The sequence below is a fragment of the Eublepharis macularius genome, chromosome 1 (assembly GCF_028583425.1).
Source record: "Eublepharis macularius isolate TG4126 chromosome 1, MPM_Emac_v1.0, whole genome shotgun sequence".
Taxonomy (NCBI): Eukaryota; Metazoa; Chordata; class Lepidosauria; order Squamata; family Eublepharidae; genus Eublepharis; species Eublepharis macularius.
Window position 1 is genome coordinate 87756345 of NC_072790.1, and position 27086 is coordinate 87783430.

The 27086-nt window shown below is 38.2% G+C and overlaps 1 protein-coding gene across 1 annotated transcript in view; it reads left to right on the forward strand.

The window, feature by feature from the left end:
* The window catches only part of FUT9 (fucosyltransferase 9), a 74455-nt gene extending 56561 nt beyond the window's left edge, over positions 1–17894 (forward strand). The window contains exon 2 of the mRNA XM_054992535.1: positions 16810–17894. Within this exon, the coding sequence (XP_054848510.1) occupies positions 16810–17894 (1085 nt within the window). The remainder of the gene's footprint in view (positions 1–16809) is intronic.
* Positions 17895–27086: the final 9192 nt, after the last annotated feature.

Here is a 27086-nt window from a genome sequence, read left to right on the forward strand (position 1 = left end):
TTTGAATATACTGCAATGAGAGTAGCGATTTGGGGTTTTTGCCACAAACCAGCATCCTGCTGCCTCCTTGGCTAGGGTCTGATCAACCTGAGTCCTGGACAGCAATCAGGGCAACTTGGGCTAGCTGCAGCCCCCCTTTCATACATAATAGCTAGTGGAAAATGTGACATCTGTTGTTTCTCTCTTGGCACTATTTTTTCATGGGAATGGGATGTGAAGCTTGAAGCAGAGATGGTTGCATTTGAGCAGTGCTTTTGCTTTCAGTCAGGCCTATGCTGGGGAAGGTGAGCATCTTTGCTGCATGGGTTGGGGGGCACTTGAGCCATGTACCTCTGTTAGGGTTGTGCTGTTTCGAGGTCTTTCCTCCCTGTTCACTGGCTCTCCATTGGGGGAGGAAGTGCCATCAAGGGATAGTGGCCTGATCAGCAGGTAGTAACTGGCTACATCTGTGTGTGCACCACTCGAGGGCATTATCAGCTGGCTTTGTCTGGTGGATGTTGCCAGTATTGCTATGGACTCTGGTGTGCTTGCTGTGGCATCTGTGCCTTGCAGAGGAGCACATATTGTTATTCTCCCCTGGAGAATGCCCATAGGAAACAGACCAGCAGCACCACTTTTGCATCAGTAACTGGCTGCCACCACAACCCTCAGGATTGTGTTGCCCATGTCTTAAATAGACAAAATCACAGGATGAATTAGTAAATCAAGACATAACCAAAATACGTTGGGATGGGCAAGATCAGCAAACAGCTAGTGCTAGTCTTTGCAACTTCTTTGTGGAATCAACCTTGCTTTTGAAGCTGCATATCTATTGAATATAACTTTATAAGACTACATGGCAATGTAATAATATATTTTTATATATTAAAGTTGTGAACATTTCAAATAAAGCTAAGATGTTCCAGCCATTATTGTATTTTTCTTTTATTGCTTTCTTTATAGATTTTGCAGTTCTACATAAGATACTTGTGGTTCCCATATTAAGCTCGAATGGTTGGTTTCAGTTATTGCAACAGGCACAGATTTGAGAAAGCCAATATTTTTTGCCAGCTTATAATAATCAGCTACATATTTACAGAACCAGTGGACAGAAGTCTGCATTCAGATACATTTTCATATGTAAAGCTAGTTCTTTTAAAATGAAAGTTTGAAAATCAGAAGAAAGATTTTCCCTCTGGGTCTAAATGCATATTTATAGTCATTGCCTAATCAGGAGATAGTAGTACATATGGCACATGTACAACTGTGTGGTTATCATTTGCCCATTTGTTGAAATTTTGTATGAAAATACTTCACTATGCAAACATATTTTGTAAAAGTATATTATCTGTCTTACATAACGCTGTCCACAGAAGCTTGGATTCAGTGGATTTTTCAGCCATCTCATCTTTGATACACTGGAACTGGGTCATGGAAGGATCTCACTTTGAATTGTGGATCTCTTAGGCAAAATTCAGACTGTTGTAACATGCATGCGATGATATTTTCTGTGAAACAAGTTCATATAAATCTAATCATGAAGCAGCTGGGGCAAGAAAATACTTAATCATAGTAGAAAAAGTTCATTTGAATCTGCCCTAAAACTTAATGTATGAATTATTATGATGTGTAGATTTTTAGACATTGATAGCTTCCCCATAGATTTGCATTAAAATTCAAATCCTTGTCTAAAATTCAGTAACTTGGTAATACACTGCACAACAGTTCTATAAGCAGCTTTTTAAAATTAATTTTATGTATGGTTTTGTTCTGTGAGAAGTATGAAGCAAGCACTTGCTGACCTTTAATATTTAATCTTCTGGTTGCACATCATCATATTTTCTTCTTAGTACTTTTCTCTTTTTTTAGCTCCAGCACAGAACAGATTCTAAAGGAAAATGGAAATTACCCTTTTATTGAAATTCATCAAAGATGCTTCACTCCTCCATATTGTCATCCTAAAAAAGCATATTAAACAATGTGATGAATCCACTGAGACTGTGATCGCTCAGATTTACTATGGAAGATTTCTGAATTACTATAGAGCAAAACAATGTACAGCATTAATGGACTACCTCCCTGCCTAATCAGTGATGCAGCACAAGTAACACCACAGCAGAATAAGTTTGATTTGGAAACATCAGTCTATCGTTTATGAAAGACAAGGCTTAGAGAAAGGTGAAAGAAAAGAATGTCTAATCCTTAAAGTACATGATCACACAGAAGATATTTGCCAGAGCCATTAGCTGTAATGCCTTTTAATTTTTTCTTAAATTGATGAATAGCATTATAAAATGGTCCAGAGGGCTATCACTGAAAAAGTGGGTGCTGTGTTGCCCAATAGCCTCATTAAATCCTTCTCACTTCTGTTATCAGTATTGTTCAGTTGCTGACAGTCCATACTCCCATTGTTTTGTAGTTATTATGGTTTAAGGACACTGCACCAACCTGCTTGATTTGACAGCTGATTTGCCTACCATAGTTCTGCTGGAACAGACAATATAATAGTCTCCTCCTCTCTCAGTCCATTTAATTTCCTGTTAACAAAAGAAAACTGTTGGATGTGTGATATGTTGTGCAAGTTCAGAGATGCACGTACAAAGGCTGCAAAGAGTAGCATAAAACTGGCAAACTTGTCTCACCACAAGTCTCTGCAGCTGTCTCAGCACCTACCCGTTCCTGTAAAGTCAAAAATTACAAGATAGTTTGCAAGATATTGTCAATTTCATACTACAAGTAAGAGGCGGGGGGGTGGGTGTTATCTGCTTCACTATTTCTGTTTAATGGTTGTTGTGGGTTTTCTGGGCTGTATTGCCGTGGTCTTGACATTGTAGTTCCTGACGTTTCGCCAGCAGCTGTGGCTGGCATCTTCAGAGGTGTAGCACCAAAAGACAGAGATCTCTCAGTGTCACAGTGTGGAAAAGATGTTGGCAGGTAATTTATATCTACTCAGGAGGGGTGGGGTTGAGTTGAGTCATCCTGTAAGAGTTTCCCAGGGTGTGGAATGCTAATGGCAGCAGGCTTCACTGAACAGAGCATGGTTTCCAGTTCTGAAAAACACCAGGCTAACAAAACACTCTATACCCAATAATAGCCCTGCAGAGAAGATTAGCACATCAAGCACCAATCCATATGCAAAAGAACCTCCTCAGGATACAGTGAAGCCTCCCGCCATTAGCATTCCACACCCTGGGAAACTCTTACAGGATGACTCAACTCAACCCCACCCCTCCTGAGTAGATATAAATGACCTGCCAACATCTTTTCCACACTGTGACACTGAGAGATCTCTGTCTTTTGGTGCTACACCTCTGAAGATGCCAGCCACAGCTGCCGGCGAAATGTCAGGAACTACAATGCCAAGACCACGGCAATACAGCCCGGAAAACCCACAACAACCATCGTTCTCTGGCCGTGAAAGCCTTCGACAATATTTCTGTTTACTTCCGTTGTATGTAGCTTTAAGAATTTAAGAACAATTATAATTCAGAATTATCAATGCACTTTTTAAAGAAGTGCTAGAAGTGCTCTATTTTGTAAACAATGAATATAATAAATACAGTTTTATGCATACAATATATAACAGTAGGAGTTCAAGGAAGAGTACAAGAGCAACTTAACATTGAACACCAATTTCCAATAAACACACCATACATAGTATTATAAATCTAAACAGCTTGACACAATAAATACTAGTTCTTGTACATGAATAATCAAATGCTAGACATAATTTTTGCAGGTAAGTAACACCTTTTTCAGTCCATGAATATGTTGTTATTGTTTCTTCTTTCTCTGTGAGTCCACATAGGAAAAGCTGTGATGCCTGACTTCTTCTGGAGGAATTACTTGTACAGAGTCTTGAGGAAGAAACTGCCAAGATGGAGCCTAATGGGCATTTGCCAGCATTTTATTTTTCCCGTTTCGTGATACCCACTTTCTCAAAGACTCAACATTATCTAGACCGAGAATACGGATTCTCGGTCTAGAATACACACCATTTTGTCACTGAAATTGTTTGGCAATATGATGTTCTGATGGTCTAGATAATGTTGAGCCATGAGAAACTATTTCTTCATACAACGTATAATTTGATGGTTTTAAAGGGGGATTTGACAAAGTCATAGAGTAGAAGGTTATACAAAAGTGGGAGGATTTGCTTTTGTGAATTTCCTGTAAACTTCTGGCAGCTGGTCGCTATGGAATACTAGGGTAGACCTATTCTTATGTCTTCTGTAGCTAAGCACATAAGATGTTTACATTGTTTTGCCTTGTAATGTAGAGCCTGAATATTGCAAGCACATGTTTTTCATTATACAGGTACATTTGTTTAAGAAAGAATTAGTTGTAGCTACCGATAGAATGTCCAATCTGTGAAAAAACTTCATTTGCCCTCCTTGATCAGTACTTGATCAGTACTTACTAGGCATTTTATGATGAGAAGATTGTTTGTTTGTTTGTTTATATCATATTTGTATTCCACCTTCCCCGCGAGCAGGCTCAGGGCAGATAACAACATTAAAAACATTCCTTATTAAAACATTAAAAACATCATACAAAGTGGATGCTACTCAAGGTGGATAACAACATTAAAAACATTAAAAACATTCCATATTAAAACATTAAAAACATCACACAAAGTGGATGCTACTCAAGGACAACCTGACTGCCATTACCAACCTGAAGTGCATAACTGCTGGAAGTATAAGTAGGTCATCTTAGCGTGTGAGACAGCAACTAGGCCCAACAGACTAGTGGTACCTGAAGCAATCTGATGGCCACCTAGATGAAACAGAGGCAGCCATGTGTTTTCAATATTCATGTATAAAACAGAAGATCAGGGTCTATGTTACATGAAAAGGGCCAGGACCTAAAGCCCCTCCTCCTCTTCCTTATCTCACCATACCATTTGGCTTTAAGAAAGTTTCTTCCCAGCCTGGTTCATTTTGCGTGACAGAGTTGGGCTAAAACAAATGTACTTCAAGTAACAGCCCAGTGAGGTAAGACAAATGAGAGGCTTTAGCTCCCTCCATTTTTCATGTAAGAAATAGACCCCAGGCCACCTCCTGTTTTATATAGGAATAACAAATGGCTGACTAACGGTGTCCAATTTAGCCGTGGGAATGAACCCCTACTGTGCACACAGATGTTTTCAGAAAGTTGCAAGGGTTCCATGGCAAGAACAGGAAGCATTTCTACATATGAGGAAGCTTGAGATCCAATGCCATTGAATAAATAAATACTTTATTGCTTGTTAGACATTCAGCAATATTGTGTCATCCATACTGATACTAAGTGAATATGCAAATTAAATTATTTGTGTGAACATAATCATGATAATATTGTATAACTACATTGCATTTTAATGTGACAAATACAATTTCCTTGTCAAAGATAAAAATGGAGACAATCTCTTATCTAAGCCAATTGCTCTATTGAGGCCATAGCTGATGCAGGACTGTTTTCCATGTGATCAGATTAGGTTTCATATACAAAAAATAGACACCTTAGATTTGCTTCTGTGTTTTGAAAAAGTCATCCCATTCCTAAATGAACCTTGCTGAACCAGTTACATTGTCTTCCATGCTTCTTGCCAGCACAAACATATTTAAGAACAGAGCAAAGAAGATTCTATACAATTTTGCAAAGTTGTAATTTGAAATTTATTTATTTAAAACATTTCTATGCCCCCTTTTCACCCAATTAACCCAGGGAGGCAAATTAAAATATTAAGAACATTTCAAACATTAAAAAAATTCAAGCAGACACATACATATAGAATATTTAAAATGAATAAAACATAATATAAACAGACTAAACATATACACACAAAAGCACACAAAAAGTATGTTAATGAGGGAATGCCAAACAGAACAAAAAAAGTCTTTGCTGGCAGAAGACAATAATAGAGGGAGACAGACAAATCTCCCTGGGGAGGAAGTTCCAAAGTTTTGACACCATGACTGAGAAGGCCCATTCTCAGGTTGCCACCTATGTAGCCTTAGACAGCAGGTGCACCTGAAATAGGACCTCCAAAGATGACAGAAGTTGATGGGTATGTTCATATGGGAGAAGGTGGTCCTTAAGGTATGCTGGTCCTAAGTCATAAAGGGCTTTAAAGGCCAATACCAGCATCTTGAATTGAGCCCAGAAGCAAATTTAGAGCCAGTGTAGATGGAACAAGACTGGGGTTATATCGTCCCTATGACCCATTCTAATCAATGTTCTGACTGCAACATTCTGTACCAGTTTTAGTTTCTGGGCCATTTTCAAGGATATCTCCAAGTAGAACACATTACAATAGTTGAATGTGGATGTTACCAGGGCATTCACTATGGTGTCAAGATGTTTCCCACCCAGAAACACCAACAGCTGGCTCACTGGCTGAGGCTGGTGAAAGGCTCCTCTGGCCGAGATGCAGTAGCACTCCTAAGTTATAAACTTGCTCCACTAGGGAAAGTGCAACCCCATTCAGAACATGAAGTATTCCAGTTCCCGGGTCAGATCTTCTCATTATCAGTAGCACTTCTGTTTCGTCAGGATTAAGCTAGCCCTCACCCTTCCCAAAACTGCTTCTAAGCACCAGTTAATGGTTTCCGTGGTCAACTGATACTTAAAATAATATTATCAGAAGATCGAGTGTACTTTACTGGTGCACAATGTCAAATATAGCATAACAGTTTAGGAAGTATCTGGAGACCAAATAATGTTCTATGGTCTTTCTGTTCTAGGATAGTTGAAAACTCTTGGTGATATCTCAGCTTTACTGACTGTGGTAATAAAATACTTTTGATCTTGGCATATTCTGCATTAGTTTCAGAAGTAACAGAATAACATATATAATGTTTTCATGCAGTATAACATCTCTTATTTCTGTATTCCTGTTATATTACTTCTTATTCAGACTCTTTGGGTCATTTCAACCCTTGAGGTGGCACTGCCCTCACATATGACTTACCACCTCAGTTTTCACTTGGGCAGTCATGTGCTGAAATGCCGGTGTGAAAATTATGTATCCACATTATTAAAACTTACTATTTTCTCTTTCTGAGGTGGTTTCATATGCTGCTAAAATGTTACATGAAAGGCATTTCCAAATGGGAATTAACATACTTCACAACTATGCATATTGCAAGGCCTATTTGTGTATAGTATTATTGCTTGTTTATGTAATGGAATGCCATAATTTTCCAGTACACATATATTGAATTCACAGGCAGCAACTTGTATGGATGTAGAATCATCATATGTGAGAATCTTCACATGTCACGAGTTGCCACAACCAAGGACACATGTTTTCTGAAGGCATGCTGTGAAATGAACTCAGACTTTAAAGCAAAGATTTTTTAATAAAAAACTAGCTACACTAGTTAAACTAGCTAAGTTTTAAAAAAACTTACGTGGGGTGATATTCAGTTTGTTATATGAAATAATATAGAATTTCAGTTAGTTATTTAATCTTTTGAACACTGATAATATTAGTAGCCTGGTGTGTGTGTTACATGCCATCAAGTCGTCTCCAACCTATGTTGACCCTATGAATGAAAGACCTCCAAAATGTTCTATCTTTAACAGACTTGCTCAGATCCTGCAAACTGGAGAACGTGGCTTCTTTTAGCCTGGTAAGCCATCCTTAATTACCTTTAAAATATTTAGGACAATAGGTGTTAGATTTTTTCATTCACAGAATACTTTACACATTGGCTTGCCTGCCAAAGAACTGTCTCCCGCAGAAGCTTTATGCACTGCATATCATTTTTGAACATGTTACAGGAGCCAACTGTAATTTGGTGTCTCTGTGTTTCCACATCATCTTGGTTAAACTAAGTTAACAGTTAACAACACACCTATCTCTTCACTGCAATTGTTTGTAATTGTTTGATACTGATCAGTCATCTGTCTTTCAAGGAAACTTGTTTGCCTTTACTGGTCTTATTATTCAGGAATGCCTGAAAAGGGGTGAGGGCCATGAACTGATTTTCTCAGAACTTTTAAAATGGAAATAGCAGCCACATGGGACCCTAGTTTGGATCAGTGAAGGACATGGGGCCAGATAATGCAACCCTTCCTCCCCCTGCCTCCCTTTTTTTAACGGATCAGCACTGACTATCCCAGTCCCTGCATTAGCCTGGGAAAAGAAAAAGAATTGTGCCCTTTGCTTTTTGTTATAAAAATTATGTTCCAATTTTCAATGAGATTCGATCCTCACCCCCATGGTTTTCCTGATAGAAGCCCCACCCAAATGGCTGCCGTTAGTCCTTGAAGGGAACAAAGTCAGGCACAGAGATGTCTCAGCTGTCTCTTTTTCTTTTCCAAGACTAATGTGTGGGTCAGGGATAGTGTAGTTTCAATCTACAAAAACCTGTTATTTGCAGGCTCTGCATTCACAAGGAGATTTTTAAAACTGGATAATATATGTTCATTTTTTATATGTAAACATATTCTTTCCAGTGCTATAATGCATACAACACAATTAATTTTCTTTATAAGCAAAAGTATGTAATAGTGCATCAATATTTCCATAAAACAGTAATAGAATCATGCAATTGGATGAGGGAGTGCAATTAATATTTGGGTATGAAATCACAAATGCCCAGTCTATTTTTCTGAAGATTTTTTTTTAGCAGGATATTTTAGAAATTCCTGTGTTTCATTTCTGTACATTATAAAACCCCGGATCATACGATTCTGTAATATGAAAAAATAAAAAATGAAAGTTACTATGAAACAAGCAATCATAGTAATAGTGAACACAGGATCATTGTTCAGATTATACCACAATTGCAACTCACACTACTGCTTTCCACCAATCCTGTGTCCATTGTTCTCCTACCTACCACTTTCCTTGTCTAAGCATGGTATGCAGACTCGGACTGGAGACATCGGAAAAGTAGAGGTTCTGAGGGTAGGGGAGAAAAAAGAAGCAAAGTCCCATCTCACAACACTGATCATGGCGATGCCATCCACCTAAATTAGCTGAGACTAGTGCCTCTGTCTTGCTACGTGCAGATGATGCCACCATTTTGTCTCACACCAGAGTCAGTCTGCAAGGGACCTTACAAATCTTTTGCAACTATTGTCTGTATGAGAGTCTGGTGATTAACAACCTGAAATCTAAGAACCTAGTCTTCACCAAAAGTAGGAGCTAGTCCTTGTTGGAATGATCAATCAACAGATTTAATATTGTGCAAGTTAGGACGTTCTATTGTTTGGGGATTCTGTTTTCAACAGATTTATCTTGGAATCCTCAACTGAGAATGGCATTTAACAAAGCAAAATCCTGTGCATATGCTATAAACATGTTCTTCTATAATAAGCGGGGGGGGGGAGTACATTTCTGGATCTGTGTAGGCTTTTAACTTGAAAATGGTTCCCCTCTTTACAGTTCATCTATTTGGATTAAAGCCACATCCAAAAATATTGATCAGCTCCTTGCTCAGTCTCTAAGAAAACTGCTGAATGTACCCTCTTATGTCTCAAATGTTGCATGGTGGGCAGAATTTGGCCAAACATCTTTGGAAGTAAGACCATGGCTCTCCGCCTTCAAATTGAGAATAAAATTGTTTTGTTTTTTTTACTGAGGACATCCTATTGGCTGAAATGGGATACTTTCAAATTGATTTGGATGAAAACTTTAGATGAGAAACTGTCACTAGTCGATACGACAACTAACCTTATCTCTAAGATGGGTAAATCGAAAGCTCTTTGATTAAAAAGCGTGTTCTAGAAATCAACCATGGAAGTTTGTGACATATAGAGCTTGTTGTGTCTGTTGCCGCATCCTTGGCATTACTCCTCCAAAATACAATTTTTGACTACTCCACGCTATTGTAGAACTTTTTTATTTGCAAAGTTGAATATTTTACCTTCTATGGGTATAGAAGAAAGATTTTTAAATAGGCCTTATTCTGATAAAATAAAATAGGATCGATACATCTTTACATGTCCTGCTTGAATGCCGTTTGTGAGAATATCAGATACTATCACATTAGACCACTTCTTCCTACACCTTGGAAACACTATTTTATCTGCTTAGAGATAACAATGCTAAGATTACTTCAGTGATAGCAAAATTTGTTCCAGTCCTCCTATCCCTTGAGTCTAAAAACAATGAACAAGAACTTTCTGCTTGCTCAAGATTTGATAATCAATGAGCTTCTAAGAGACTAAAAGGAAGGAAAGGAGACTTTTCTTTCTGATTCATTTCCACAATAAACCCTAGGGCTCAGAGCCATTGAGTTCTTCATCTGGAGGTAGAAGGTCAGATTTGAGATAGAAGGAAACAGCTTAATCAAGCACATTCCAGACCTTCTGGTCCCACAGAGTAGCTATCTCATTGCACAAGCAATTTCTTTTGCTCTTTTTTTCTTTTTCCTTATATGGCCTAGAGGATCCAGCAGGTAAATTGAAAGGTGGGGCCACATTGTCTTTTACCAAAGCTGACACTCAGAACTCTCTGTGGGAAGACAGATCAGTTGGGAAAAGAGAGAAGAATATGCACAATACTCTTGGAATGTAATTATAATTTAATCTGTCCAAAGTTGGCACATTTGAAGTCAAGATTTTTCACCTTCGCCATTCTAACTATTGGGAGAGGAAAGGTGGTTCTTCTCCAGGCAAGACATTTTGAATTTACCTTTTGATTATGGTAAGTATGTTCAGTACAGTGTTTCAGGGGCATTCTTTTCTTTTACTTCTCAGTGAACAAAGTGCTTTGACAGTTCTGGGACCTGTTTTGTGGAGATATTAGGATATGGTGAACAGGAACTAAACCTAATAAATACAGTCTTTCCTGCAAGACAGTGACAGAAATTCTTTTTGAATTGTTTCCATTCTGTAGTTTATTTTAAGATTCAGAAGATTAAAATTCCTTAATCTTAAAGCAGTAGTGATTATGGTATATATGCCAATAAACATAACATATGTAACCAAGTTGAAGTAAGTGAAGAATCACCATTTGGAGGACTTAGGGTCCTCCAATAAGCAATCTGCTGTGGATTCTTTTACAGTTGTGGGAACCACCCAGCTTTCAAAACTCCCAGAAGGGGCTGGGCAATCTTCAGCATATGCCAATGAGATGTAGTACCCATGATAGTTCATTCTGTTTAAAAGTAGGGCTCTAGTCTGGATCTCAGAAAGTTGCTTCGAATGTTGTCACTGTTCTGTGCCCTTCAAGACTTCTTTAGAAGGGAAGACTTCCAGTCCAGGGAAGTCTATCCGCAGGTAGCGGACAGATCATGAGGGTCAGCAGATGGACAAAATATGTTTTTGAGGTGTGAATAATTTCTCTTTCCTCTTCAGGCTTCTGTACATTTTTTATTCTATCTAGCACTGCCTTGTTTCTTACTTTCAGTAAAGAAATACAGCGAGGGCACAATTTTTGTTGTTACAATAATGTATGTTTGGACTCTGGAAAGCCTATTTTCAGATGGGATTATTTCATATTGATAGCCACTACTCTGCTTTCTCTTCTTCCTAGAGTTTTACTAAAGTTCAAAGGAAGCTTTATTATTTTATATGTGATCTTTTTCTTTGTTTAGCTTCAGCAGTTCTGTTTTGTCTCAGTCATTTACTTGATGGTGAAAACTACCCTCTTACACTTTCATCTTGTTCAGTGCAAGACTACAGTGCTTTGTATATTCTAAGAAGTTTCAAAAATAAGTACTAGTATCTTGAAATGGTTCAGGATACAAATTGGCAATCGATACAGTTGTTGCAGGATTTATATTCTTCCTAACATTTACCAAAAAGTAAGCAGCAATGTTCAGTATAAGATGGAGCTTCCAAGTCATCTTTATAAAGCCATCAGAATCCTGCCCAATGAGAAATAGTAAACTCTATATGGTGTGGGACCCATGATAACTTGGAACAGCACCAAAGTTGCTATGGAAGCCAATTGCACTGCTTAACCATTTGCTTCATGGATCAATTCAAGATGCTCTGGATGTTTTTGAACTTGCTGTCCTGAAAATGTCTGCATTTGTGTTTGGGACAGCTGTTGTTGCTTAATGCTTACTGCATTAAACACTGGCATAGGTCAATGGGAGTTTTTCAAATGGGATGAGGGATTGGGGAAGGAGAGAGAGGATAATACACTGCAGGTTTTTAGTAGACATTTTGCAAAAGGTATAAATTGTATGTGTTCTTATTACTTTTCAGCTCAGTTCCGCACTAATATTTTGTGTTACTTTTTGCTTGAGCCGATTATTTATTGTCTCATACAGTAGTTGGTCATAATTTTCCACTATTGAGTATTATTAGCAACATTGAATTCAATTGAAATTATGCTATTGACTTCCATTCAAATGTTGATTTCACCCATTGTAATCAGTAGTGAACGGTCTGGTTTATGTGACTCATTTTCAGGATAAGCATAATTGATTTTGTTTCTCCAGAATGTAAAACACACTTTTTAATCTCTGAATGTTCTTTTTCTCTAGGAATCAATATAATTCTTTATAAGCTAAAAAGAATTAACCAAAAGTAAGAATTAGCCAATTCGTGATCTTTTTAAAAAAATCACAAAAATACTTCCCTCTTTAGCCAGTATGAATGGTACGATTCTAGACATGTTGAAAGCATATATGTTATTGCTGTTATAATAACTTGGAGGAGAATATATAATAAAATTGTCCTGTATGACAGTTTAGAAGTCTCCTAACCTAGCTTTACCATATTTATCATTCATTGAGATTAATTCTTTGCTAACAGGACTACAGCCATGAGCATTCCTCTTGGTCTTATCTCCAGGCCTAGCCATGGTATGATGGCATTAACTAGAGTTTGTGGAATATATGAGACATCTGTTGCTTTTGACATAAGGTTGCCCCTAGTTTCACTATGTCATTTCACTATTCATTATGTCTCCTACCCTGAATTCAAGATAGGATATATCAATAATGATATGATGTAGAAAAGCTAGGGGCAAACATGTCAAAAGCAACAACCATCTAAAACATCTCATAAGTAGCTAACCACATTATATAAGAGTTGCCTTGCATGGTTTATCTTGTCTAACAATAGGCCACCAGATATACCAGGAAAGCACACTAACAGCACATGAAAGCAACAGCATTCCTGCATCTGGTGAACATGGAGATTCTTTTTCATTATTGTGGCTAATAGCTGCTGAGACATCTGTCCTCCATGAATTTATCTAATCCTTTTTCTTAAAAGCCATATATTCTTGCTGACTTTTGATGTCAAAAGAACATTTAAAACACATGAAATACGCAAAAATGGTAATTGCTCATTTTTAAAAAAAACTTTCCCCCAATCTATTACAAAAATAACCACCTGATTTCCAGAAAATGTAGAATTAATTTATAGTGTGTCTGTATCCTGGTCATCAGCTGTTTCTCCTGCTTAAAACACTGATAATGTACTTCGAAATAAAAAGAGCAATTGCAGCAACCTTGTTCAGGCCAACAATTTCTCCTTTAATACCTTCTTTTCAAGAGGCATATAAAGCCACTGCCTACCTGAGGTAGAGTTCCAAACCTACAGGTGAGGTCTGGAGTTCTCCCAGAATTATAACTGATCTCAAGACTATAGAGATCAGTTCCTCTGGAAAAAATGGAATCTGGGGGTGGGGGCAGACCCTGGCATTACATCCCTCCCCACACTCTACCCTCCTCAAGTACTGCCCTCGAAATCTCCAGGAATTTCTGAAGCACCATTGGCAACCCTAATTTGAGGGCATATTTTGTTGTTGTCAGTTTGAGAGCCAGTTTGGTGTAGTGGTTAAGAGCAGCGGGACTCTAATCTGGAAAACTGGGTTTGATTCCCCACTTGAAGCCAGCTTGGTGACCTTGGATCAGTCACAGCTCTCTGGGGCTCTCTCAGCCCCATCCACCTCACAGGGGGATTGTTGTGGGGATAATAATAACATACTTTGTAAACCACTCTGAGTGGGTGTTAAGTTGTCCTGAAAGGTGGTATATCAATCGAATATTATTATTATTGCTGCTCCCATGCTTTCTAATGCTCTTCCATAAAGCTATAACTTCTTATTCAGAAGGCCTGTAAGGTTTTTCTGTTTGTGAGAGAGTTTTGTCAAGATCTTTTGTGAAGAGCTTGGCATTTATGCTGTATTTTGCTGGCAAAACTGTTGATTTTGTTGTTCTTTTGTAAGACACTCTGGGCTTTATGGAAGGGCTAATACAAATCTATAAATAAATAAATAGACTCAAAAGGGCCAAACTGCACAGCAAATGCAAATGTATGTATTAAAATCCCAGTGGCTACTTCTTGTACTCAGAACTACTTTGGGAGGGGGCAATTTTCAGAATTCAGTGGTAGAAAATCAGCTCTCTCTCCCCCTGTAAAGTTTTGCAGATACTTGTCCAAAGATTCACAATGGTTAGTAGAGGTGGTTCTTTGCTAAACACCAATCTATGGATCCCCTTGAAAGCTGGCACTTCAATTTGGCAGATCATTTCTGTTCAATTAAATATGTTTATTATATTTATATTTATTTACCAGAATAAAATAATCACTTTATAATTAAAACCACAATGTATAAAAATATGAGAGCATATGTATGGCAGAGAAAACAGGAATGTGGATGCTCTCTGTAGACTATTCCTATTTGGGGGTCCTTCCTTCCTTCCTTCCTTTCTTCCTTCCTTGCATTTAGAGCTAGCTTGTCTAGCCAGTCTATTCTTTCTGTGCATTTATAATTAAAGACAATTTGATTTTTTAAAATTAAATACAAATTCTGAAGACACACTCAGTATTTTGTTGACTGCAGAGATACATAGCAACATTCTTCTATTACGCCAGCAGAACTAAAGGAACTGGTGCTATCAGGTGCACATAAAGATCATGGGGAGTGGAAAATTAGTTACCATCTTCCTTCCAGTTGCTGGTGGCTTTAAAAGATTGAGCCCATTAATGTTAATGGGCTGATAAGAGTTTTCATTCAGAAACACAGCCCAACAAAAACCAGGCATTGTGGTTGACTTTCCTCTAAGAATCCAGTAATTATTACAGTTGGTCAGAACAGTAATAATTCCAAAATTAGGCAACTACTACCTGTGCCCTGAACTAGTCCACACTGCCTTAGGCTGACTGTGCAACCTAACTAGTCAATCCAGTTCAAAAGGAATGCAGAAGCAATCTAAGCCAATCTATTCCAGCTTCCGACAGATGCTAGAGTAATATGTGTAAAATCGAAGAGTCCAGTAGCACCTTTAAGACTAACCAACTTTACTGTAGCATAAGCTTTCGAGAATCACAGTTCTGTTTGTCAGATGCGTGGAGGGTAAGAAGAAACTGGTCAGATATATAGGTGGAGAGGGGAGGGGGGAGTAGATGCAATCAGTGGCTTCTGATAATGGGATCATTTGGCTTCTGATAATGAAATCAGTTACTTCTGATAATGAGATAACCATTCATAGCCTCTATTCAATCCAAGCCTGACTGAATCAAATTTACATATGAATTCCAATTCAGCAGCTTCCCGTTGGATTTTGTTTTTGAAAGGTTTCTGTTGAACTACAGTGACCTTTAAGTTCTTGATGGAATGTCCTGGTAGATTGAAGTGTTCTCCCACTGGTTTCTGGATGTTGCCATTTTTAATGTCAGATTTGTGTCCATTTATTCTTTTGCGCAGAGGTTGGCTGGTTTGTCCAATGTACAGAACAGATGGACATTGTTGGCACATGAGGGCATATATCACGTTGGAGGATGAGCAGCTGTAAGAGCCAAAGATAGTGTAGTTGATGCCATTGGGTCCTGTAATTGTATTTCCTGGGTAGATATGAGGGCAGAGCTGGCATCTACTCCCCCCTCCCCTCTCCACCTATATATATGATCAGTTTCTTTTTACCCTCCACGCATCTGACGAAGAGAACTGATTCTTGAAAGCTTATGCTACAGTAAAGTTGGTTAGTCTTAAAGGTGCTACTGGACTCTTTTTGATTTTGCTACTACAGACTAACACGGCTAACTCCTCTGGATCTAGTAATATGTGTGACGTTCTTTTGGAGGGGTAAAGTAAAATAAATGACAAGAGGAACTGAGAATGTACAAGTTATTTTTTCAAGTGTGACATACTTTGGGGACAATCTCACTGGTTTTGGGAGCATCTAAGTCATTCCCTTTATTTTTTTTCACTCATTAACCCCCTTTCTTCTGATGCTGGGCCTTCCCCAGAGAAACAATGTCTTGTGAGAGCTTAAAATGATCTTCAGAAATATTTACCGTGAATCTATAATGTATTTAAGATGCCATAGGGAACTGGTCTATTTAATTAACTGTAAAATCTAGCCACCCTCCTTTCAATAGTGTGCTTCTTGATAGTACCATGCCAAGAGAAATAATGTTCAAAATGCTTATGTGTGGCTTGCAAGTACTCTGGATAGGGAATTGTCTATTGTCATGAGAAAAATAACTGTGCTTTCTAATTACAGCTACAGAATAACTAGAGGCAACAATTCCGGAAAAAGAAAAGTCATAAAGTAATAATGCTTGCATGTCTTAAGGCTCCCCTGATCCTAGAAGATCCAGTCAAATTTTGTATTACTAGATCAAACATAAAAGTACACTAAATAAGCAAATCATTATATTGATAGAATTATATACATCCAGACTATACACACTTCCTTAAATTACCTTTCAGAAAGTGAAAAGAAACATTATCGTTCTACCCAGCTATTCATTATGTATACTTTTGTGTATCGTGAGTGGCAATCCATGAAAAACACTATGCAGTTTTGTGTTCACAAAATAATGTTTAAAATCACACACAGAGAGACATATTTGTATGTGAAAATAATTGAACAGTTATCAGTAAACAAGTTATGACTTTTTCATCTTTTTTCCCTCCAGATCAAATTATGACATCATCATCCAAAGGAATTTTCCGGCCATTTCTAGTTATCTTCATTGTGCTGGGCTGTTTCATGGCATGTCTGCTTATTTACATTAAACCTACAAGTAGCTGGATCTCTGGTCCCATCGAATCTGCCAGCTCTGTTCTCAAAATGAAGAGCTTTTTCTCCACCAAAAGTGACTATGTTAATGAGACGACTATTCTGATATGGGTGTGGCCGTTTGGTCAGACATTTGATCTGACACTCTGCCCAATGTTCAACATCCATGGTTGCCATCTGACTACTGACCGTACATTATATAATCGATCTCATGCTGTTCTTATTCATCACAGAGACATCAGTTGGGATCTAACTAATTTACCTCAGCAGCCTAGGCCACCATTTCAGAAGTGGATCTGGATGAATTTAGAATCTCCAACACACACTCCACAAAAGAGTGGAATTGAACATCTGTTCAATCTGACCCTCACTTATCGGCGTGATTCAGATATTCAAGTGCCTTACGGCTTCATGATGGTTAGCACAAGCTCCTTTCTGTTTGAAGTGCCGAATAAAGAGAGGTTAGTGTGTTGGGTGGTAAGCAACTGGAACCCTGAGCATGCTAGGGTTAAGTATTACAATGAGTTAAGTAAATACCTTGAAATCCATACTTACGGGCAAGCATTTGGAGACTATGTGAGTGATAAAAACTTGATTCCAACTATTTCCACCTGTAAGTTCTACCTTTCCTTTGAGAATTCTATCCACAAAGACTACATTACGGAGAAACTTTACAATGCTTTTCTGGCTGGGTCTGTACCAGTCGTACTGGGTCCTCCGAGAGAAAACTATGAAAATTACATCCCAGCAGATTCTTTCATCCATGTAGAGGATTTTCTGTCTCCAAGAGACCTTGCGGAATATCTTCTGATGCTTGACAAAAATAATAAAATGTACCTTAGCTATTTCAACTGGAGAAAGGATTTTTCAGTGCACCTTCCTCGGTTCTGGGAAACACATGCATGCCTTGCCTGTGACCATGTAAAAAGACACAAGGAGTACAAGTCTGTAGGTAATTTAGAAAAATGGTTTTGGAATTAAACTTTTATTCCTTTATAGTGCACTTTGTCAAAAAGGAAAAGAAGATGGAGAAAACCCTCTGAAGACATTTCTGTTTATCATCTGTCTTTTCCTGGGTTTGATGCATTCCATTTATACTCTCTCTTCTTAATATGAATCTTTCATTCATCCCCCAAACCTGGATTTGTTTACCCACTCTCTCTTTACTCTCCTTTGAAAGATGTCAGGTGAAAATAATCCAATGATGTCACTCCCTGTATTGCTGACTTGAGGTTATCACCATTCACCACCTCAGAATTTTATATTATTTTATATATTTAGATGTGACTTGAAAAGCCATGAATCTGGAGAGGTGTTGGTTACATTGATAAAGTGATTACTTGATCTATTTGAATTAAAGTACTCCATTTTGGAAACCTACAGGTAACCAATTTGGCAGCGAAATTAAGAAGGTAACTCATGTGGTTCATTTTGAAGAGTAATGTGTATCTGGTACACCATGGCTACACAGATGATTCCTTATGAGCCATTGGCTTAATCCTTATTTATATTTTATTGGAAATCCTGCTATGTATGTAGCTGGTTATATGCACTGAAGAGTAATTTATTGTTTACCATATCTTTTTAAATCATATTTTTCTCATTTTTAATTATCACTGGCCAATGCATAAGTAGTGATGTTTACATTGAATCAGATATTTTCCTCATTGGGAAAAAGGAGGCTAAGAAAAAAAATTAAATATGTAGCTAATGCACATTAAGTAATATGCTGTTTAGAAAAGTGTATGATGTGATTTACCTGTTACTCTTTACAAAGTGGAGTACAGATATTTTGATCCAGAGTTCCAGTGTGATCCTCTGTATCATATCATATATCATATCATATATCTCATATCATCATACGGTTCTTAACATGTGGCATGAAGAATTGCTGTTAGAGGAGAAACTAAAGCCCACTTAGGATTATGGATCTAGTTTCATTGTTTTTTGGATTCTGGCCATAATTTTTAGCAATGTTTGTAAATCTAAAAAACACCATTGATACTCTAGCATGTATTTTTTTTAAAGCTGTATGATTGACAAAGTGATCAACCTCACCCCAATTGACAAGGAATTAAAGGGCATGCTAAGAAAAAAAATATGTAATTAAAATTAAAATATGCATGGAAAGCTGTTTGGAAAATAAGATTTCAGAAGGCAGTGGATGAAAACCCAACTCAAATTCTTGTTGGTCCAGTAGAACCAGTATTTCAACCAAATGACATTTTTGAATACTAGCAAATATTGAGAGATTAGTATGTTATCCACTTCTCACATTTAAAAGACTCGGCTATTAATTGTGTGTTTTTCTAGACAAATATTTAAAGCAAGCATAGGTATATTCAACATTAAAATTAACTGTGTATGCCTAATTAAAAGACATCATCAAAACTGTGAAATTTATTACATACAGCTATTTAGTATGCTGTTGTTTTTCACTTGATCCTAAACCCATAGGATGAAGTGCATCTATTGTAACTTTAATATACCATCAAAAACCATGAGACTATGATACTATTACAGCAATGTTGGAGAAACAGTTACTATTGTACAAATATTTAACTTCAGGAAGTTTGTTAATTTTCACAAGGCCATACACAAGGCCAGCTATTTTTTCTACTTCCAAAACAAAAATGCTTTTCAGTACAGTTCTGGTCTTTTTTTTAAGTTCGTAGCTTTATGATTTTTACAATGAATACAAAGGCACTAGTATAAAGAGGTGTTTGAGTACTACAGACAGCTGTAGGAACCCTGTTCTCTCTTCACCATGGTTATTTCCTCACTAGGACATTTGTGCTGTACAATCATTTCTTTTCTGTAATCAGTTGTAAGTGGAATTAAAACAGCAATCATAGTACTTAATACCCATGCAAATACTGCAATGTCCATCCCCATATGAAAAATCATATTGGCTTGGATCCACCAGAGGGTTTCTGCAAATAGCATGAATTTCCTTGCTTCCTCCTGCTGCAGCCTGAAATGCTGCCTCCAATGCTGGTCCTGAGGGACAGGGGACCTGTCTGTAGCAGAAGGAGGGGAATGGAAAAAATAGCCCCCTCCCCTTTCATTTGCAGAAATCCTTTGCTGGATCCAGGTTACCATGTTTACATGGAAATAAGTCCCATTCTGCAAGATTACTATTATCCCTGCAACTTCCTTTAAAATATTTCCTTTCCCTGGTAACTTCTGTTAATTCATTAGTTAGGTTTAGCTCTCCTTACATTAGCCACAGCATACCTAAATTGATCTCAAATCTGTTATTGTAGGAAGGGGAGTTTGGTAACTACCCTCTGTAACCAAAATGATTCAGCTTTATTATTTTTATTATCATAATTTGTATGATTACAAAATTGAGCAATTACTTTGGCTGCAAAGATGAAATCAGCAATGAATGCCTCTTTCTCTTTTCCAACCAAACAAGAACTAATGATTAACAGTGCAATCCTATGGAGAGTTACTCCAGTCTAAGCCCATTGACTTCAATGGTCTTAGACTGGAGTAACTCTTCATAGCGTTGGGGTGACCAGGCCCCACGTGCTCTTGGCGGAGCCCAAAGTGCGAATCCGCTCTGAGTGCGGCGCTGCCTGCAGCGCCCGAACTCCCAGGCTCACACGCTCCTCCGGCCTCAGCCTCCCCGGCACCTGGGATTACAGGCGCGCACCACCGCGCCCAGCTGAGTAACTCTGGATCTTCACAGAATTGCATTGTAAGAAACAATTTCAACAGTCACTGCAAATGAACAGGGAATAGTTAAAATAAGAAACAGCAAAGAGTAAAGGAGCAAAATTTGAAGGAGCAGTACTTCTAGGAAGCCGCAATTTCACTTGGTCACCGAAAATCTGAGAAAGGATGGGGAAAATTAGACAGGCTCAAAAAGGTTATTAAGGGCTGTATTATCCAGAAAAACTGAATATATTAATAATGTCCATTCCAAATGAAAAAGGAGTTATCACTGCTAGCTAAACTGGTCACCTATTTGCAGGAGTACAGGAAGAAGCAAGCCAAGGACCACTGTAAAGACTAACTTCCTAATTATCTGTTCTATAAAGTGTTTATTGTTTAGCTGTTGATTCTGGATGAAACGCTACCAACCTGCAGGCATTTGATTATCAGCATGAGAGAACCATGAGCAGAAGCTTTTTTTCAAATTGTGTTTTCCATAATTAAACAGAATTCTGTTTCATTTTGTTTTTAAAATAAATAAATATACAAGCAGAGGACTAGGTTTGCCAGGTCCCTGGGGTTCAAACTGGGGGATGGAGGAGATGGAGGGGTGTGTGCAATGGGACTGCTTACCTCATGCAGTGCATGCATGATCCAGAACATTTCACATCTCACCAGGAATAACGTTGTTCCTCGGTGCAACATGGAAATGTCTCATGCCAGGAGCCAATTTGGTTAAAATTAGCTACTAATCTAGCATTGGGAGCTGCTTTTTACCCCACCAGCACCTGACGTGACCATATGTAATTCCTGGCATGATGCGGAAGCATCCCAAAACATGCAGGAGTATGCTCTGGGGAGTTCCTGACCGGCTCCCACACCTCTCCTCCTACCCCACACCTATGGTGTTGTTTGTATTATTTTGGGGGGTTTCAATGCCCCATTTTTTTTAAGATTTCATATTTTTCTGCAAACTTGGATCTTCCCTCAAATTTGTAGAGAACGCCCCCCCATCCCTAGTTCCATTTTGCAGATGTATGACCTAGTTCAGAATTAGATACAGGATGACTGCTGTGTTCTGTGTTCTTCAGAATGCTTAACAGACTACTGTTATAAATGGAATATAGAACTGGAATTATATCGTTCAACATCAGCAAGTAGTTTTCCAGTTACATAATAGTATTTTATTTGATATAAGTCATGGTGATTTTAATACACACCCACATACACATACAATGCTGCTATAATAAATTTAAGGTGTGTAGTTTTTAGTTGGGAGGAGAGCTTTTTATTTCACACTTTTTTCACTGATTCAGAACTTTGTGGCTTGATCCATTTATGACTTTTTGTGAATGTAGTCATTGGGATGATTGTTGCATATTTAATTCTAGATGAATTTCATGAGAAAGAAAAGTTTAGGGAGGGATTTACTTCCGTAAAGCTTTCACTGAAGCCATCAGAGGAGGATTTTGCTGGCATGACCAGATTATGTAAATGTACTGAACTTTAACAAAAAAAAAACATAGGTATTAGAAGAAGTTGGTATCCTTTAAATGCACTATAAGGTAATTCAGCATCTGAAAACAAAATTTTGAAAAATAAAGTTCACCTTATAGGAGCCTGCTTCAATATTACATACAGCAGCACTACAAATTTGGTGGCAAAATATGGTTTTGTATATGAGATCTTTGTTGGGGACTCAAGATTCTCCTTGTGATACTCACCAGTGAAATCCAAACTTAATAATGTACTTCAGATTTTCCTGAAGAATTTGGATTGGGAGGTCCAACATTTGGAATTCATGTTAGTGTTGGTGCAATTGGGCATTGAGACATTTATATTTCTGATTTGATTTTGAATTTATTATTTCTGTTTCTATTAATACACAACCTAGCAATATGTAAATTCTTGTAAACAATCAGTGCTTTAATACCAAGAAATTTCTGACAACAGTAATAAGTGTGCACGCACATATGTGTATAATATATATAAAAGTGTTGGAATAATGTACGAAAGAACCTCATCTGAAATCTATTTATCCGAAACTTCTTATAGCACAAATTTACTGTGAATTTCCAAAATATCTTGGTTTCATTTAATCCTATGTAAGCTGTATTCATTGTTATCTGAACTTTCTTCCTTTAAATTACATGCATGTTCCACAGAACATTTAGGTAAATGGATCATGTTGTACGTCTTTTCCATTTTTCTTTCTCTAATAACATAACCAATCCAGCAATTGTTTACAGACAATGGAAGTCTAATACCCACATGGAGCTACCTCTGCCTACAACAGCTTCCCCATTATTTTTACTGGAGGAAGCAAATCCATGTGTGTATTCCTGAATGTGAAAACCTTCCTTTAATAAGAATAGTGTGTGATGTGTATTCATCAGAGATTTCATGTGGTACTCTGGATCAGAACAAAGCCCTTGAAAAATTTGTCAACTGTAGCTACAAAATTTGAGGTAAAAAACTGATTTCAATGTTTCTTAAGCTACTTGATTGTTTCAGATATTTGTGTCCTTTATGTATGTTACCCCCTCCCTTTTTAAAAAAATGCTGTCAATAGAAAACTGTGAATCCCCTAAATTCACCAGCACTTGCATTATGAAACTGAAAGGGAAAGCTGATAGTATGCATACATGTAATAGAAAGAAAGTTAGTCTTTGAATGACATTATAGAAGAGGGAAATAATGTGTTCCTGTATATAGATAGCTACCTGGGTCATGTTTGCTGTAAAGCAGAATTCTCCAAGGCAAACTTGAGGCTAAATTTTTCAAACTCTGCTCTTTGTTGGAGAAAAGGAAGTTCAAAAGAACAAACTATGTTCAGTTTGTCTTGGTCCTCCTCTCTTGAGTTGTAGAACTGTCATTGCATGGTATACAATGACAACTGATATTGCTATATATCTTTATAGCATACATTTGCCTCTTTCCCACTTAATCAATACTAAGTTGTTGCTTATTGAGAAAGTTAAATGTTGCAATTTGTTGCAATACTAAGTTGTTGCTTATTGAGAAAGTTAAATGTTGCAATTTGAAGTTGTATAGTTGGTCTCAGTTCTTTGCTTTGTGGCACATAAGAAATGCATCACTTACAATTGAAATGCATCACTTACAATTCTGTTCATCCCTGGCCACCTCACCTGATTGATCCATGGTACTTCAGAAGGTTGTCTTGCTGCTGATGTCTGGAGTGTGTCCCTAGAGGGGTGCTGAGGGGTAGCTTCAGTGTACAGGAAGGGGCCACCAACAGGTCTCATCGTTGCCCCATGTTAGAGGCCCTCTGGCCATTCTCCCTCCCAAGGGCCTTAGACATATAGGGGAGGGAATATACAGCACCCAACTCCATCTCTCCATACAGTCTGTCCCTTACATCAGGGAGTAGTCTCATGTGCATTCTCCTCAACCATCTTTCCCCGTGTACCCTCAATAAGGCCCTGCATCTCTCATAAATAATAACAATAATAATAATAATGGTCAAATCCACATTCACCCATTACCCGCATGTTTATCGGGTATCTTCCGTTTGCCTCCAATCCGTGATTTTTTCCTCTTCGTTCACATTCCTGCTTCCAATCCGTCTTTCTCGCGCGTCCCTCCGGTCACACGGCTGCTCGAAAACCGCTTTTTGGGGCGGGACCTTTTTTCCCCACCCATTTTTTTTTATTTTTTTAGCACACTTTTCCGTTATTTCGATCGTGCCTTATAAAGAAACACCATTGAAGATAATGATCCCTCTCTTTCCCCCACTGACAGCACTGACGGCTCTCTTCCGTTTCTTTTTTGGAAATTTGGAAGCATGTGGGAAGCTTTCGTGGGCATTTCCTATGCAGGACAGTTCAGTGCCTGAATTTTACTGAAGTTTCACTTCCTTGGAGTGTCATTATTTCGATATTTCATAATTTCGATATTACAGTAATATAAAATAAAAAAAATAAAAAACAGTTAAAAAGGAAGTTTCGCGAGTCCGTTCTGAGGATGGATTCACCCCGAAATGATTTTTCAAACTACCAGATTTGATTCAGAAACAGCATAATCAATAAATCCAATGCTATGAAGTCAAAAACAGTCTTTGCAGACTACGGAGCACTTGCAAGTTGAATCAGCCAATAGGAACTCTCAGAACGGCCGGAGAGACAGGAAGGGGGGTGGTTTTTAAAAAAACCGCATAAATTGCGCATTGGCCCGTTCACGGCCACCGTGAAACTCCCGTTGAAAACCTGTGACCACATATTCGGGAGAAATGTGAATGAAATGCGTCTGTTTAATGAGGTAATGTGACCGGCACTCGGGATTGCGTGGGGAATGCGGGGAACATGCGACTTAGAATGAGTAATGTGGATTTGCCCAATATTTGATTTATATACCGCCCTTCAGAACAACTTAACACCCACTCAGAGCAGTTTACAAAGTATGTTACTATTATCCCCACAACAAAACACCCTGTGAGGTGGGTGGAGCTGAGAGAGCTCCTCGAAGCTGTGACTGACTTTCCAAGGTCACCCAGCTGGCTTCAAGTGGAGGAGTGGGGAATCAAAGCCCTGTTGTGTCCCTGTACTCCCAAAGGATCAATAGCCTCATGGGAAGAGGGGATACAAAGTTGATGGCCCTTCTATCTGCCAGGGTCCGCTGGCGGCTTCCAGTTCACACCAACACAAGCTCAACCCTCTCTTGGCCATGCCAGCCAAATGAGTTCCCTGCACTGCTCATCAGCCTGGTGGCACTGCTGCAGCTCTCCCCTCACTCATCCAAGGGGCTGGCACACCAAAAGACTTTGCCAGGGTTGTCCTCACAGCCTCCCTACCCTGGAGGAGCCACCACTCATCTGGGGGGAAGTTGCTGCCCCCAAACAAATCACAAGAGTTTTGAAATAACAAGGTTTACATTTCCATGACCAAAGGCCTCACAATCATAACTTTAAACTTGTGTGGGAAAGGTTACCACTTATTCAATGTTTGCATTCACCATCAGTCTAGTGTGCTCCTGCAACAGAAAAGAATGCAACGATTAAATAAAATGTGGACTTAACACCTTATTAATACTAGACTTTCCTAGGATTCACAAAAACTTCTGTGAAGTCCCAATTCACATTTTTCCCAAGAAAAATAGACCATATAGAAATATGATGGTTTGTATTATTAATCCATAGTGCACAAAAGAAGGCTTGAATGTAAGTTTATACATACTTGGATATTCCTACTAGTTTTCACATTGAGAATCATATTCACAAATTAAACTACAAGAGGCTTATTCAGATTGGCCATGCCAAATAAACCATTGGAGAAAATTTATTAAATTTATGTGCATCATGATGAACTAGATAGAAAATGTATGCTTTACTTAATGCTGCATTCCTGGCTGGTGGCAACAGCCGCTGCAGCCAGGTGCAGTGATTTGCCTTCCTGGAGGAGGGAGAGGCAGCAGCGATTTCCCAGCCATCCAGGTACGCTGCAGGGGGCAGAGCCAGAGGCCTTGTTAGGCTGCTCCATCCCCTGACATCAGTGTATACACTCTACAACATAAGAGAATTCCAACAGCAATTCTAACCTCCAAACTCTTTGTGTGTAGGGAGCTGCAACCCATGTTGCAGTGAATGTGGGGGGGAAATTATGCATTTGTGGAGTGCTGTTTTGGGGGAGCCTCTTCATAAAGTTGGAAGGTAATTGCAAACAAAACCCAATTTTTGTCTTTTTAATAAAATAATTGAATCATGTTAAAAGGAAAGTTTTAATTTGAAGTGGTTTGGTTAGGCCACTTGAGAGATGTAATATCCCATGCTCACACAGTATTTCTATGCATAGAAAGAAAGTGTGAAGAGTTATCACTACTGAAGAATTCTGATATTTGACTTACTTAGGTTTGGTCTAGGTTTCTAAAGTTTTAGAGGTGGGCAAAAAATAAGGGTGCTGACTTTTTAAATATACTTGTATGGTGACGATGTCATTTTAAATCTAATCTTCTTTAATCACTTCTTTTTTTCTCCACATATATAACATTTTTAAAACAAAGATTTTTAAGAAACTGACTGAAACATACCCAATTTAAGTGTACAGCATATATGCCAAAAAGAAAAGTCAGCAAAACAAATTATATCCATGAGCTCAGTCATATATCGGTTCCATACGTCTTCTGTATTACATATAAGCCAAAGGACTTGAAATAGTTAATACTGCCATTCTGTTCAGCATAACAAACAGTAACCAGATCATTCTAAAGGAGTTTGTTTTGCTTTGTTACATAGCTATTCAGAAGTGCTGCAGTACAAATGTTTAATTAAATGTTACAAGAGACAGTACTACTGCCACTCTGTGCCCCATCGTGAATGTAAGTAACCTCTACACAAACACAATTGATTGAATCTTATAAACTGTGAACAGAAAGAGTTCATAGATGGATCTCTTCTTCCTTCTCCTTGCAGCCTACTGGAGCCTTCCACTCAAAAAGCTATTCATGAGAGTCAGGGGCCCATAATGAACAGGGCAGGTTGTAGCACAAGGGACTGCA